Here is a 14,959-nt window from a genome sequence, read left to right as displayed (position 1 = left end):
GGTGTCCCTGGTGTGTCCCCAGGGTGTCCCTGGTGTGTCCCTGGTGTGTCCTCTGATGTCCCCGGATGTCCCCAGGTGTCCCCGGGTGTCCCAGAGTGTCCCCGGGTGTCCCTGGTGTGTCCCCAGGTGTCCCTGTTGTGTCCCTGGATGTCCCCAGGTGTCCCTGTTGTGTCCCCGGATGTCCCCAGGTGTCCCTGGGTGTCCCAGGGCTGCGGTGCCCCGCGGTGGGCGCGTTGCTGGTCCCTGGCCGGGCTCTGAGGCTGGTGTGTCACCCGGAGCAGGTGTGTGGTGTGGACTGGAGATGACCGGGCGTTCTTCTTCAACCCCAGCATGCAGCTGTCGGTGTGGGAGCGGCCGCTGGACCTGCGGCACCGCGGGGACATCAAGCGGCTGCTCGAGGACCCCCCGCACAAGCGCAAGCTGGAGGCTGCAGCAAGTAACCAAAGCTGGCCTTGTTCCTCTCCCCGAGCACCGGCAGCCCCTGGAGCCGGGTGTGCTCCTGGAGGTGTGAGGCCCGGAGACAGAGAGCTGGCCCGGGGGCATTCCCGGTGGATGTTCCTCACACATTCCTTGTTTTCCCTGGAATGCTGGGCTGGGGACTGGGCCTCCTCCTTGTCCAAAAATCTGTTTCACTGGCAGAGAAGCAGCAGTGGCCTCGTGCAGGGGCTGGATCTCTGCCGGGGCAGTCCCTGCCCGAGGCCAGGGTGGGCACTGCCATCACTCCCTGCTCCCAAAGCACTGCGGATCACCCAGCCCAGCTGTGCAGGGGGAAATCCCAGCAGGGAGCTTTGGGGAAAGGCTCCCCTGCTCCTGGGAGCTGCTGTGTCCCGGGCCAGGGCTCCTGAGGCTCCACACTGCCTGTTCTGGAGGGGTGTCCCTCGCTGGGGACATCGGCCGTGGCAGCCCTTGGAACTGCTCCTGGCCGTGGCTGGCTGCTCGGGGTTCTTGAATGTTCTGGGTTTGGAGGTGAAAGAACAGCCACCTCCTCCAGCTGCTGCTCGTTCCTTAGAGGGGAGGGAGAAAAGTCGAGGGGGAAAGAAGTGAGAGTTTTGTGGTTGTTTCCAGGTGCTGTGTTTTGTAACTGAATCGGGCTGGTGGCACTGCCAGGCTGCTGTGGGACCTGCCCTGTGCCCCCTGGGCAGCAGGGATGGGCACTGGCTTTGGTCCAGGGGGACAGCTGCCAGTGAACCCCTGCAAACCCCAAATAACTGTTATAAACCTCAGTGAACCCCTGCAAACCCCGAAGAAACCCTGCAAACCCCAAAGAAGTGCTACAAACCCCAAATAACTGCTACAAACCCCAAATAACTGCTATAAACCCCAAAGAAGCCCTGTAAACCCAAATAACCCCTGAAAACCCCAAAGAATCCCTGCAAACCCTAATGAACCTCTGCAAACTCCAAAGAACCCCTGCAAGCCCCAAAGAACCCCTGCAAACCCCAAATAACCCCTGCAAACCCCAAATAACCTCTGCAAACCCCAAAGAACCACTACAAACCCCTAAGTAACCCCTGCAAGCCCCACAGAGCCCCCAGCCCCGTGCCTGCAGGGAGACAGAAGTGAGCCATTTTCAACTTCTCTGTCAGCAGAAGAGCAGCTCCAGGGAGGGTTCTCTGTGTCCTCCAGCTGACACAGCCTGTAATTCCATTTTTCTCTCGGAATTTCCACAGCAGGTGCTTGTGTATACATTTCTGTATAATTTTTGTGTGTGGCTTGAAGAGCTTTAGCTGTGGATGAAATTCCTCCAGAGCCTGTCTGCTGAAATTCATTCTTCAGGAGGAAAACAGAGCTTTTAATTGCAGGATCTGCTGCAAGCTCAGTGAATTCCTGCCAAGGGATGGCCAGACACAAAGCTGAGGGTCATTGTTCTGGTCTCTATCATTGTTCCTGCTCTGTAATTAATTAACAGAAGAGTCTTAACTCAGGGCTGATAGGTGCCACTTCAAAAATCTATTTTTTGCTGTGCTCCATCCTTTCCATTTATTATCTCTACCACAAAGATTTGATTCATGCTCCTGGTTTTTTATGGCCATGGCTTCCATTGTTGTTAAATAGTCTTAATCCTCCCTGCTATAATTGGGCCCTGTGGTTGCTCAGGGTTGGAGCAGTTCATAATTAGTATAGATTAGCTCTGAGGTGAGGGGGATTATTTGTTACCTCTTCTCTTAGCTTGTAATCTCCAGTAAATAAATAACACAAACGAGCTGAGTGTTCCCAACAACGCTTCCCACATTTATTTAACTGAGTGGCTGCTGCTGAGATTTAATTAGAATTTTCAAATCAAACATCTTTAAAAAAAAAAAATATATGTCAAGCAAAGTTATTCACGGGGTGCTCGGGATTGTCTCTGCTGAAGGATCAAGTGCTTCTTAAATTTGGGCATAAATGAGAAATTGCTCATTTCTCAGTGACTGCTCCTCCACCAAGTGTTTGTTCCTGGAGATTGATGTGGCTGCTCCCAAATGGGGCAACTTCAGGCCAACCCATGGATGGGGGAGCGGGGGCAGCTCCTGCAGGGCCCGGAGCATTGATCTGCTGGGATCTCTTCCTCAGCTGCTCAGGGTCTGCCTGGCTGCTCGGGCTGAGGGATTTTCCAGCTAATTAATAGAAAATGGGCACTATGGAGTCACCAAATCACAGAATGGTTGGGCAGGGAGGGACCCCAAATCCCCCCCAGTGCCACCCAGCAGTGGCAGGGACACCTTCCCCTGTCCCAGGTGCTCCCAGTGCCCAGCCTGGCTCTGGGCACAGTTGGTAGAACTCCTGCTGAAACCAGTCCTGCTGTCATTTACTGAGTTCCCCCAGGAATTTTGGGCCCTTTGGCACTCAGCCAAGAGTCTGAAGCCCATCCCTGGATCCAGCACATGGATATTTGCCAGCCCACATGCTGGGGACCCTCCAGTGCGGGCACTGCAGGGACTGACTTCTGTGTCCTTTGGGGTTTTGGTGAGAGCTGCAGCTGGTAGAGGTGAACAGAAAAGGTTTCAGAATTCAGACTTGTTTCCCTTGTGCCTGAAAATCCAAGCTCTGAGTGCCTCAAGGACCCGTGTCCAGGCCTGACCAGGGGGTGACCTGGCCCTGGAGCTGCTCTGCAGCCTCAGGAGCCTGGGGGTTCTTGGACCTCCCCAGCCCTGCCAGGTGCTGCTGGAGTTCCTGAGAATGCAGCCTGAGACTGGCTGATCCCAGGAGGAGAAATGGGGCAGGAGAATCACCTCCAGGGAATCCTTCAGGCTGCCAGCACGGAAATGACTTTGCAGGAATGTCTTCAGTTGCATTTTGAAGGGAAGGGAGGAGGGAGGATCAGGTGAAATAATAATAAGATTTAAAGCAATCATGTCATGAATGAAAAATGAGGAATTTTGCTGACTGGAAACGGTCACTTTATTGCTGTTGCTTCCATTTGGATGAAGGCAATTCCGAGGATGTTATAAAATACTTGTTATTTCTAGAACCCTCTGTGGGGGGTGAAAGCCAGGAAATCCCTGAGCAGCAGAGACAGGGAAGAGAAGTCAATCTGAGGAATTTGTATCGCCATTTATCTCATTCAGATCTGATAATGACTTCTTTCTTTTCAGCAGACAAGTGTGTTAGCTCTTGTCCAGGGGATGAAAATGATGATCTGAGCATCAAAACCAAGAGAAATAAGTAAGTTCTACAGTTCCCATGTCTCTGTCTAACGGTGGCAAGGGCTGGTACAAGGAGGGCAAGTTAAAGCACTTTTGGTTCTGTGTGGGTGAATGATGGGAGAATTCTGTGTCCAGTCCTCACAGAGCCAGGACTCTCTGCAGCCTCTGTTTCTCCTGGACATTACCTGGTTTTGTGTGGGAAACTCTTCCCTTATCAAATGGTTACAGACAAGGCTGTGGGTTATTCCAGAGGCACTGGATAAAGCTTTCCCTCCCTCAAGTGCAGCAGGTTTTCCCTGCTCTCAGGCTCAGAAGCAGCCCCAGGTGCTGCTGTTGCTGACCTTCATTGCCAGGTGTGCCTCACCCTCTCCTGAAGGCAGCTCTGAGCTGTGCAGGGTGCCCAGCTCCAGCCAGGTCCTTCTGAGAGGGCAGGCACAGCCTTTGTGCTGCTGATCCCATGTGCAAGCTGCCCTGGAACAGAGTCAGGGCAGAGCTCCAGAGTAAAGCAGGGATTGATCCCAAGGATCTCCTCCATGGATGCACCTTGGGCAGCACCAGAGCCCAGCCAGGGCTGCCCCCAGGATGAACCCAAATGGCCCCAAAATGCACGAGCGCTGCCGGGGTCTCTCCCTGGGCTCAGCTCTGCTCCATGTGCACATTGCAGTTCAGTGTCCAACCCCACTGCAGCCCCTGCAGTCCCACCCTGCTTGTTTTTCTCTCTGCAGCCCACGGGCTTTGTGCTCCTGGGCTGAGATTGGGATCATTTGTCCTTGGTGCCCAGCTGGAGCAGGAATTGTTTTGTGTCCCTGCTCTGTGCAGAGCTCACCATCCCCTGATGTGAACCCAGCCCCACACACTAAAGCAGCACAGAATGTGAAAATAGAAAAGCCAAACCTGAGGCATCAGTGGATTACTACAGCTGTGCTGAACTGGATCCTTTATTGTGATTTCTGCAATGAAAAAATGCCCCCTTTAAGGTCCCCCTCCTTGGCAAGGGCTGTAGGAAGCTGTCACTTTGCTGCACCTTGAGTTTGGGTGTCACATCCCTCTGGTGGCCCCGAGCTGCTGCAGCCCCTCCAGCCCCCGGTGTGGTGCCCAGCTGGGAGCTGCTGGCATGTCCCAGGGAGGATTCAAGGAGCCAAGGATGCAATCCCGAGCAGGTGAGCTGAGCCCTGTCCGTGTTGCCCTGTCCAGAACAGAGGAGTGCCAGGCTGCGGGCCCGGCTGGCGCTGAGGAGGAGCAGCCAGGGGAAGAAGGCTCGGCCCCACGGGTCTCACCGCCCCTGGAGGAGAGGATCACCCACTTCAGGGACATGCTGCTGGAGAGGGGGGTAAGGAGCAGCCCTTCCTGGCACTCAGCAGGCCCCTGGAGCCGTGCCCTGGCCCAGGGAATCAGCACGGGGGTCCTGTCCCTGGGCTGGTGACACTCTCGGTGTCCCCACTGCCACCCCTGGGAGCTGGGCCCCTTTCCAGACACGTCCCCAGGGATGTGCAGAGGCAGCAGCTCTCCCAGCAGGGCAGGGGCTCAGAGGGACGTGGGGCTGTGGGCACTGCCCTGTCCTCAGCTCTGGGGTGCCCAGCCCCACAGACTGCAGGGATTCCAGCACTGGGCAGCCAGATTCACTCACTGGCCATCCAAAATCGTGGGATCATAAATGGTTTGGGTTGGAAAGGGCCTCAAATCCCACCCAGTGCCACCCCTGCCATGGCAGGGACACCTTCCCCTGTCCCAGGTGCTCCAGCCCCAGTGTCCAGCCTGGCCTTGGGCACTGCCAGGGATCCAGGGGCAGCCCCAGCTGCTCTGGGCACCCTGTGCCAGCCCTGCCCACCCTGCCAGTGAACAATTCCTGCCCAAAATCCCATCTGACCCCACCCCCTAGCAGCATAAAGCCCCTAATGCTTATCCAGGTCCTTGGGGAAGGATGTTCTGGAGATGGTTCCAGCTGTGCTGAGCTGCAGGAGCAGGGAATGCTCTGGGTTTGGGCTCAGGGGGACAGGGAGGTGTCAAATGAGCAGTGGGTGCAGGTTCCCTGCCTCCCCCACTCTGCCACGTGCACCCCATAAAGGGAATGTCACTCCTGTAGGAAATACAGCCCAAGGTGGCTCTTGTCAGGCACTAAAGCCTATAAAATTTATCCTAGCAATCAGCAGGCTTTAAAGGGGGATAATTAGAGCTTCAGCAGCTCAGCAATGAATTATCCCCAAGCCAGAGCTGCTTTATTAATACAGCTTGTTATTTATGCTGCAGAAATGGAGGGGGGCCATGAAGGAGCCCTGGGTGGAGACTTTGCTGGCAGATTGGAACTCGGGGGGCAACAAGTCAGAATTTGGAAGGATTAGGGCTGTTCTAGAACAGGATTCTCAGGTGTTTCTATGTAAGATTTGCTCGTAAAATAAAGAAATTTGGGAAATTGACTGTTTGGATTCGATGATGTTTAAAAATGGGGAGAGAAGAGGTTACTTTGCTTTTACCCTGAACATTTTCCAACTGTCCAGCTCAGCAGCAGCTGCCTGGCGTGGCTGAAGCACAGGGAGACCATTAATGCCACTTAAATCTGAATTATTTAATGACCATCCCTTGCCCTGTCCTCCTGAAGGAGTTGCTGGATGGAATCACAAAGAGCTCGAAGCAGATGGAGTTTGCCAGTGAGTTCTGCAGCTTCCCACAGAAATTATGTCAAGAGAAGAATATTTATTGTAGCATTTTAAAAATAGAGGGGGTTTGGGGGAGCTCCAAGACACAGGCACTCTTTATTCTGAAGTCTGGGGTGAGTTTTCCTCTGTCAAAATGTAATCTGCATATTCTTCTGGAAGTTTCAAAGTTTCCACAAAATTCTAAGAGGAAGAGGAAAATTTAAGGTTCTTCCTGGCTCCCTCTCCCACCCAGCATCAAAATATCCATGTTCTATGCCAGCATTTCCAGGAAGGTCTTCTCCCTGCTGGGTGCTCTCAGGGCTTCTGAAAGGATTCCAGGGGGTGTTTTTCCTCAAGGTTCTCCCTTCTTCATCCTGGGGAGAGAGGGGGATTTGTGTGTGCAGTGTACCTGGAATGAAATCAGAAACACCAGGTTATTTTAGGTGATGTTTGCCAAATGTGCAGTGTAATAATTGCTAAGCACAAAATCATCAGCTGGAATGATTATGTGACGAACTAATCTGAGCTTAATTAGCATTAGCTCAGAGGGAGATTTGTGCGGGGAACAAAGCTGATGTCCAGGAGAGTGTGAAAGACACCAGGAAAAGAGGAGACACCAGGACAAGGGGGCACAGGGAGGGCAGCTCGGGCTGTGGGAAGGGGGTGCTGGGGGCACCTGGCCTCAGATCCCAAAGCAGCCTGAATTTAGGATTTTCCAATGGCCCCAAATCCCCAAAGGCACCCTGAGCTTTGGATTTTCCAATGGCCTCAGATCCCAAAGGCAGCCTGGGCTCTGGATATCCCAATGATCTCACATCCCCAAAGGCAGCCTGAGCTTTGGGTTTTCCAGTCTCAAGCTGCTCTGAGAGGAAAAGGAGTCCACTTAAAGCCACTTTGCTTCATCAGAGCTTTCCTGCTGGAGTGTTAATTACTGTTTAATTATACTTCACATCCTTTTATTATTTTTTTTTTTAGTGAATTCACTCTTTTGTAATTAGTTGGAGTGATTAGAATATTTCATTTCCTTCAGATTTTTCTGTCGCCAGTGCATTAGCAGGGATGTTGTAGAAGCTTTGAACTGGTGGAACTGTCCCTGCCCAGGCAGGGGACAGATCTGGGTGGTCTCTGAGGTCCCTTCCAGCCCAAAGTGCCCCGTGATTCCATGGCTCCACGAGGCTGGGAGCAGCCCTGCAGGATGGCACATCCCATCCCAGTCACTGGCAGTGTGGTGCTTTAGGGTGCTCACTGCCAGCTTCCCTGTGTGCCTCAGGTCACAGCTCCAGCTCTGGAGTTGGAATTGTCCCTTTCGTGGCGTTGGTGGCTGTGCAGCTCAAGCAGCAGCACAAGATGGCATTTCCTGCCTGCTGCAGGCTCCTCCAGCATGTGGGCAGGGAGCAGCTCCCCGAGCCTGAGCCTCGCTGAGCAGCAAATCCATCCTGGCCCCGAGGGCCCCCAGAGCTCTGCCCGAGACCAAAGGCCACTTCAGGCACGCCAAGAACGCTGCCCAGGGCTCCCCAACCGGGGACACCCCCCTGGCCCGTGCTCAGCCTCCTCTGTCCGTGCCCCAGGTGTCGGCGTTCTCCACCTGGGAGAAGGAGCTGCACAAGATCGTGTTCGACCCGCGCTACCTGCTGCTCAGCCCCGAGGAGAGGAGGCCGGTGAGTGAGCCGTGCCCGCCTGCCCTGCTGCAGCCCAGGCTGGCCGGCTCTGAGCGCTCGTCCCGGGAGGGCGACAGAATCCCGCAAAACCAGCATTTCCATGTGGAGACACAGCTGGGCTCTGCCCATCGGGGGTGCTCACAGGGTGGGGGTTGGGGTCTGGGAGCTGGACTCTGGGGGGTTTGGGGGTCTGGGAAATGGACTCTGGGGGGTTTGGGGGTCTGGGAGCTGGACTCTGGGGGGTTTGGGGGTCTGGGAGCTGGACTCTGGGGGGTTTGGGGGTCTGGGAGATGGACTCTGGGGGGTTTGGGGGTCTGGGAGATGGACTCTGGGGGGTTTGGGGGTCTGGGAAATGGACTCTGGGGGGTTTGGGGGTCTGGGAAATGGACTCTGTGGGGTTTGGGGGTCTGGGAGATGGACTCTGTGGGGTTTGGGGGTCTGGGAAATGGACTCTGGGGGGTTTGGGGGTCTGGGAATTGGACTCTGTGGGGTTTGGGGGTCTGGGAGCTGGACTCTGGGGGGTTTGGGGGTCTGGGAAATGGACTCTGTGGGGTTTGGGGGTCTGGGAAATGGACTCTGGGGGGTTTGGGGGTCTGGGAATTGGACTCTGGGGTTTGGGGGTCTGGACTCTGTGGGGTTTGGGGGTCTGGGAGCTGGACTCTGGGGGGTTTGGGGGTCTGGGAGTCGGACTGTGGGGTTTGGGGTCTGGGAGCTGGACTCTGGGGGGTTTGGGGGTCTGGGAGTTGGACTGTGGGGTTTGGGGGTCTGGACTCTGTGGGGTTTGGGGGATCTGGGAGTTGTGAGTCCCTTCCCACTCAGGACATTCTGTGGTTCCCAGGGCTCTCTCCTTGGACAAGAAGGTGCTCCAAGGTTTGATCACAGGGACCCTGGGGGTGCAGGAACAGCTCCTGAGCCTGGGAACCCTGGGAAGAATAGAGACCTGGGAATAGGAAACCTGGGAATAGGGAACTGGGAATAGGGACATGGGAACAGGGACCTGGCTGAGGGAAATGGCCCAAGGGAACAGTTCTACCCTGGATTATTGGGATAGTGCAGAGACACCGCTGGATTCCCATTGCTCAGGACCTTTCCCAGGGGTCTGGCAGGGTTTGGTGCTGACCCCACTGGGCAGAGCACTGGGGGCTGGCCAGGGCCTCTCTGCAAGGGCTGTTTTTTTCTGGGGAGCTCCAAAGGGATGGAGGGTTCTGCTGCCTTGGTAATTTGGGCATTAATTATCACTGGGGGTCCCAAAGTCTGCAGATGAGGCTGCAGAATTCAGGAGAGATGCAGGGATTTGCAGAGAAGGTGAATGCTGCTGTTCTGTGGTTATTTCTCTCCCCTAAAAGTCTTTTGTCATCCTGTAAAAGGAATAATTTTGAATATGGAATCATCCATTTTTTAAATAAACAGGATGAAAAATGAACTTATTCCATATTGTCCCGTGGTTCTCCAGAGAGCTTCCTGTAGGCATTTACCACAGGACTGGGCACATACATCTTCATTTGCTCCCTTTCCAATATCTCCTTTCCTAAGGAAAAAAAAGTGAAACAAAACCAGTGAGGAAACTCAGGAATGAAAATGTATGAGGAGCTGCCAGGATGGAAAGAGCTGCTAAAGAGCCTGAGCAGGGAGTTTGGGATTTATTTCAGGGAATGGGCAAGGACAGCTCCTGGACATGATGAGTCAATCAAGAGACGTTCCTTGGAGCCATGGAATCATTTCATCAGCCTTGGAGCAGCCTGGCCATGGCAGGGCTGGCCCTGGCTGGGCTTTAAGGTCCTTCCTACCCAAACCAGTCTGGGCTCCTGGGATCCATATCAACACTGCTACCCTTTAATTAATGCCCAATTGCAGCCAGGGCAGAGGGCCAGTCCTTGGAGGTGATGGAATAAAACTCCTGGGGAGGCAGATGAGGCCTGCAGGCCCTGGGCTTGCCAAAACCCCCGAGGGCTCTGTCCATAACTCCTTGTCCTGGGTCCCTTCCCTGGCCAGATTTTCGAGCAGTTTGTCAAGACCCGGGTCAGGGAGGAGTACAAGGAGAAGAAGAACAAGCTGCTGTTGGCCAAGGAAGAATTCAAGAAGCTTCTGGAAGAATCCAAGCTGTCTCCAAGGTGGGTGTTGCCTTAGGAAGGGTTGGGAAGCTTGGCTTTGTCATTTAGGCTGAGCTTTTCAGCCCAAAATTCTTCCTAGCAAGAGGAAGATGCCTGTTCCAATGCTGGGGTGGCATTTCTTCCCTGATATTTTCCAGTATTTTGTTGTATTCCTGGGAGAGGAAATATTCCATCTGCCTCTCCCTCTGTCTGTCCCTTCCCCTCTCCCTCTCCCCCTCAGAATGTGCCACACTTTGCACAGCACATTTATTTTATATTCCTGTATATGCAGTGATTACAGAACACACATTACTTATGGAAAATCAGTACCACAATGTTCAGTCTCATCCATATTACACATGCAGGTGTAATTACTCAGAAATTGCATTTAGTCTTGGTGTTTGGTGGAAGAGAAATATAATTTCTCAAAGTTCCTGTTAATGCCACGCCATTAAATTCATGGAATGTGTCCCTGCCCATGGCAGGGGATTGGAACAAGATGATCTGTGAGGTCTCTCCCAACCCAAACCCTCCTGTGACTCTACAATTCTGTGATTAAATTAAAATACAGTGTGCAAGGGACAATTTCTGTTTTACTTTGTTTTTCTGGCGATGGATCCAGACTCACACAGTGGCAGTGGCAGTGCTTAGGGCAGTGCTTTCTCATTTGTAAATTACATGGAAATAAAGAGGGTTGTGTTATAAATATTGTTAAATTGCTGGAACAAAGAAATGACTGTTTTCTCTGATAAAACATGCAGATAATTATTCAGCACGACCTGCGTGGGCACACGGATGCAAACAGCACGTGGGGCCTGTAGTAATTGTAATTACAAGGAACATTTTACAACAAAATTAGGGATATTCTGGGCTGAAGTCCCACCCAAACTCTGCTTCCAGCACTGATATTCCCAGTGCCCAGGGGAAAAGCTGTGCTGGCCCAGAGGCCAGGAGCATTTCACCCCTGGAGGGCTCTGGGGGCTGACTGGGACAACAAAGCACTGAGGAAGCTCCTTTCCCTGCCTTGATTTAGGCACACAATGAGAGGAATAAATCCCAAATATTTCCAATAAAAAACAAAGAGTCACCTTGGGGAAAGGAGCCGGGCGTGCAGCCTGAAAGGCAATGAAGGTAGCAAACCCTGCTAGGAGAGAGCTTGCCTTGGAAATACAGAACATGCAGGAGCTGAAATAAAACCTCCTTGTGAGCGAGGCTTTAATGGCTCAGCAGCCTCCTGCCAGCCAGCAGCCCATCTGAAATCCCATTCAATCCTTGCCCGCTGCCCCGGGTGCCCAGAGCCCTGGCATGGGCTCACCCCCTGCATCCCAGACCCTCCATCCCGCTCCTGTCACACCCTGCCTTGCTGTGGCTGCAGGGGCAGCAGCCCGGGGTGGCAGGCACAGCCCAGCCTCCCCAGGCCCCTTTTTGGGGTGGCAGGCACAGCCCAGCCTCCCCAGGTGCCCTTTTTGGGGTGGCAGGCACAGCCCAGCCTCCCCAGGCCCCTTTTCGGGGTGGCAGGCACAGCCCAGCCTCCCCAGTTCCCCTTTTCGGGGTGGCAGGCACAGCCCAGCCTCCCCAGTTCCCCTTTTCGGGGTGGCAGGCACAGCCCAGCCTCCCCAGGTGCCCTTTTCGGGGTGGCAGGCACAGCCCAGCCTCCCCAGTTCCCCTTTTTGGGGTGGCAGGCACAGCCCAGCCTCCCCAGGCCCCTTTTTGGGGTGGCAGGCACAGCCCAGCCTCCCCAGTTCCCCTTTTTGGGGTGGCAGGCACAGCCCAGCCTCCCCAGGCCCCTTTTCGGGGTGGCAGGCACAGCCCAGCCTCCCCAGGTGCCCTTTTTGGGGTGGCAGGCACAGCCCAGCCTCCCCAGGTGCCCTTTTTGGGGTGGCAGGCACAGCCCAGCCTCCCCAGGCCCCTTTCCCACAGGACAACCTTCAAGGAGTTTGCCGAGAAGCACGGCCGGGACCAGCGCTTCCGCCTCGTGCCGAAGAAGAAGGACCAGGAGCATTTCTTCAACCAGTTCATCCTCATCCTCAAAAAGAGGGACAAGGAAAACAGGATAAGGCTACGGAAAATGAGATAAGAGCGCCTGAGGCTGGCAATAAAGACGCGAGCCCGGGCTGGGCTGCGGAAGGATTCCAAGGAGGAGGAAACGCTGGGGTCCCACAGCAGCAGGAGTGGGGGGCCCCAGGGAAAGCTGCCTCTGAAGGGAGTTTGGGCAGTGCCCGCTGCTTTGGGGAAGGCTGTTCTGCAGGAATGGGAAGGATGGTTCGTTCTCAAAGAATTAATGTTTCATATTGAAGCTCTCTTTTGTACAACATCCAGAGTTTGATGCATTTCTAATTGCCATGATATGTCGATCCCTTAATTGTTTTAATTATGCAAATTACTTGTAATATACACAAGTTATGACTCCGATGCAGATTTATAATTAAGCAGAAGCAGATGCCATCCAGAGCAATCTCAAGGCATTTCCATCATTTAGGGGAATTATCTCAAGCAATCTTTTGGCAACTCTGCATTTCCACCAAGCGTGGGGGGTCTGGTGGTCTGCAGGACCCGCTCCCGCCGCTCATCCGTCTCTGTCCAGTCCTCTGAGTAGTAGTAATCAGCTATTAATTGTTAATCTTGGTGAAGAGTGTGGAAATCCTGGCACATGTTCCATAGGAGAACTCTCCGACCCAGAACTTGCCGTGGGCAGGGTTCCCCTCAGCCTTCCAACCCCAGTTCTGTGGTGAAGCCATCCCAGTCGGATTTGGGTTCTGTTCCTGTGTGTGAAGAGTCTGCATGAGATTTTTCTCATCATATTTGTATAAATAAATATTTAACTTTTGTAATTAAGAAGCATTTCCAGCCTGATTTCAGGGGTGAAACTTTCTGAAGAGGTTTTTTTGCCAGAGCTCAAGTGGAAAATGCTGTCAGGGACGGGGTGGGGGTTGTTGGGGTGTCTGTGCAGGGCCAGGGGTTGGACTGGATCCTTGTGGCTCCCTTCCAGCCCAGGACACTCTGGGATTCCAGAAAATAATGGAGGAAATAACACAGGGCTGGTGATTTTTCCTGGAGAGATGGAAAACCAGAGGGGGCTCCTGCCAATCAAGATTTGTGTGCAAGTTCAGTGAGATCCATCAGAAATCTGAGAATATTGGGAACAAAAGAGTCACTGTGGCTGCACAGGTAGGATGTGGCTGGGGGAACATCAGGACATCTCTGTGCTGCTCCAAAGATGCTCTGATTGTGATTTTTTTTTCCCTCAGGAGACCTACATTTTAAGTTATTGCTCCTTAAATCCATAGACTTCTGTTTGCTTGGAGTGAGGGGGATATTTTCTCTAACTCACAGTAATTTTTATTTAGGTGTGTGCTGGATATTTTTATAATCAAGGGGATAAAGGAACTTTCTGCTGCCTTGGAAAAATGAACTTAGAATATTTCAGAGTGCCAGGACAAGGGGGAATGGCTTCCCAGTGCCAGAGGGCAGGGTCGGTGGGACACTGGGAAGGGATTCCTGGCTGTGGGGTGGGCAGGGACAAGGGAAAGGGCTGCCCCAGGCCTTGCCACCTGCCACAGGTGCTGCTTTCCCTGTCCCCTGCTGCATTCCAGCTGCTCCGTGGGTTCACATCCCTGAGGGGTCTCCTGGGTGTGCTCCTGCTCAGGTGAGTGCCCTGGGGCCTCTGGATACCTGCATTCTGGTCCGTTTTCAAGGTGGAAAAACATGGCAAGGAGTGGAATGGATTTAATTGGTTTTAGTAGTTTTTTTAAGATTTTTAGTGGTTTTTAAAGTTTTTGAGTGGTTTTTAATGGTTTTCAGGTCTACCAAGAGCACTGGGAGACAGCCCTGGCAGCTCCCCAGCCAGCCGGGCCAGGGCATGGAGAGCAGCTTCATCTGGGGCTGGTTGGGTCCCTGGGGAGGAGATGAGCCCAGGGTGTCTCCAGAAGGAGCTCAGGGTCTGCCTCCCCCAGGACAAGGCACTGAACACTGGGAAATTGTCATTAAGAGCTAAATCAAGGTGAAGCAGGCTGCCAAGGGCTCGAGCTTGCTCATTTTGGCTTCACGTGCCAATAAAGTGCTAATAATGGCTTTGCTTGGATAATGTCAGGAGCAGTTTGTGTGCTGACATCCTTGGCTGCCTTGTATTGGTCTGAGCCCAAGATAAATAGGAGGAAAAATCAAAGGTGATAATGTTATGTGGCTTTTCTTTATTTAGGTAAAATGCAAAATCCTGAGGGAGCAAACTCTGCACAATGTGGGCAATGTGAACATGTGCAAAGGATGATTTTGGGAGGTTTTAGTGAGTTTGGGATTGTTTTTTTTTTCTGCTTATCAGCCTCCCAACAAGGTTACAGATGTTTTAGTGGCTGAGCAAGAGTTAAAGCCATTTTGGTTCTCTTTTTGAAGTACTTTGTGACTTTGTGGGGTTTTTTAACTTTGTTCTTCATATTTTGATTTCTTTGCTCGGGTTACTTTGGTAAATATTGCTTTCATGCCACTCCCCTGGGAGCAGGTTTCCCTGTTGCTGTGATCATTGCTGGGAGAGCTAATCCCGAGCAGAAATGAAGAGAAGTCAGAGAAATGAGAACAAATGATGGCAGGGCTCCCAGGAGACCCCGAATTTACTCCTCTGGATTCACAGCGAGATGCTCTGGGCTAGCTGCTGTGAGCAATTCCTGCTGATTTATGCTCAGGTGCCACTGGAGTGCCCACACTTTGTGTTTCCCAGCAGTGCTGGGCACTGCTGCCTCGCCGAGTTCTCTTTTCTCAGAGCTCTCCTGGATCCAGGCACTTCTCCATGGGCTCCTTCCACCCGAGGCTGTTGTGTTTAAAGTCTCCACACTGGGAAGGGAAATGGGAGAAACTGGGAATGCAGGAATGATGTTTTTCCTTGGAAAGGGGATGGAGTTTTCCCTTTCCGAGGAAAAACATCATCTCTGCATTTCCAGCATTCCCAGTTTCCCTTCCCA

At 53.1% G+C, this 14,959-nt stretch overlaps 1 protein-coding gene across 1 annotated transcript in view; it reads left to right on the top strand.

Moving 5' to 3' along the window:
- Window positions 1-12,845, top strand: part of TCERG1L (transcription elongation regulator 1 like) — a 48,443-nt gene extending 35,598 nt beyond the window's left edge. Inside the window, exons 8-13 of the mRNA XM_064431610.1 lie at window positions 282-436; window positions 3,576-3,645; window positions 4,821-4,956; window positions 7,828-7,917; window positions 9,910-10,028; window positions 11,928-12,845. Coding sequence (XP_064287680.1) covers window positions 282-436; window positions 3,576-3,645; window positions 4,821-4,956; window positions 7,828-7,917; window positions 9,910-10,028; window positions 11,928-12,084 — 727 coding nt within the window. The 3' untranslated portion in view covers window positions 12,085-12,845. The remainder of the gene's footprint in view (window positions 1-281; window positions 437-3,575; window positions 3,646-4,820; window positions 4,957-7,827; window positions 7,918-9,909; window positions 10,029-11,927) is intronic.
- Window positions 12,846-14,959: the final 2,114 nt, after the last annotated feature.

Source organism: Passer domesticus, chromosome 8, assembly GCF_036417665.1.
Source record: "Passer domesticus isolate bPasDom1 chromosome 8, bPasDom1.hap1, whole genome shotgun sequence".
Lineage (NCBI taxonomy): Eukaryota > Metazoa > Chordata > Aves > Passeriformes > Passeridae > Passer > Passer domesticus.
The sequence above is the reverse complement of the archived record's forward strand: the minus strand, read 5'-3'. Positions and strand labels throughout refer to the sequence as shown.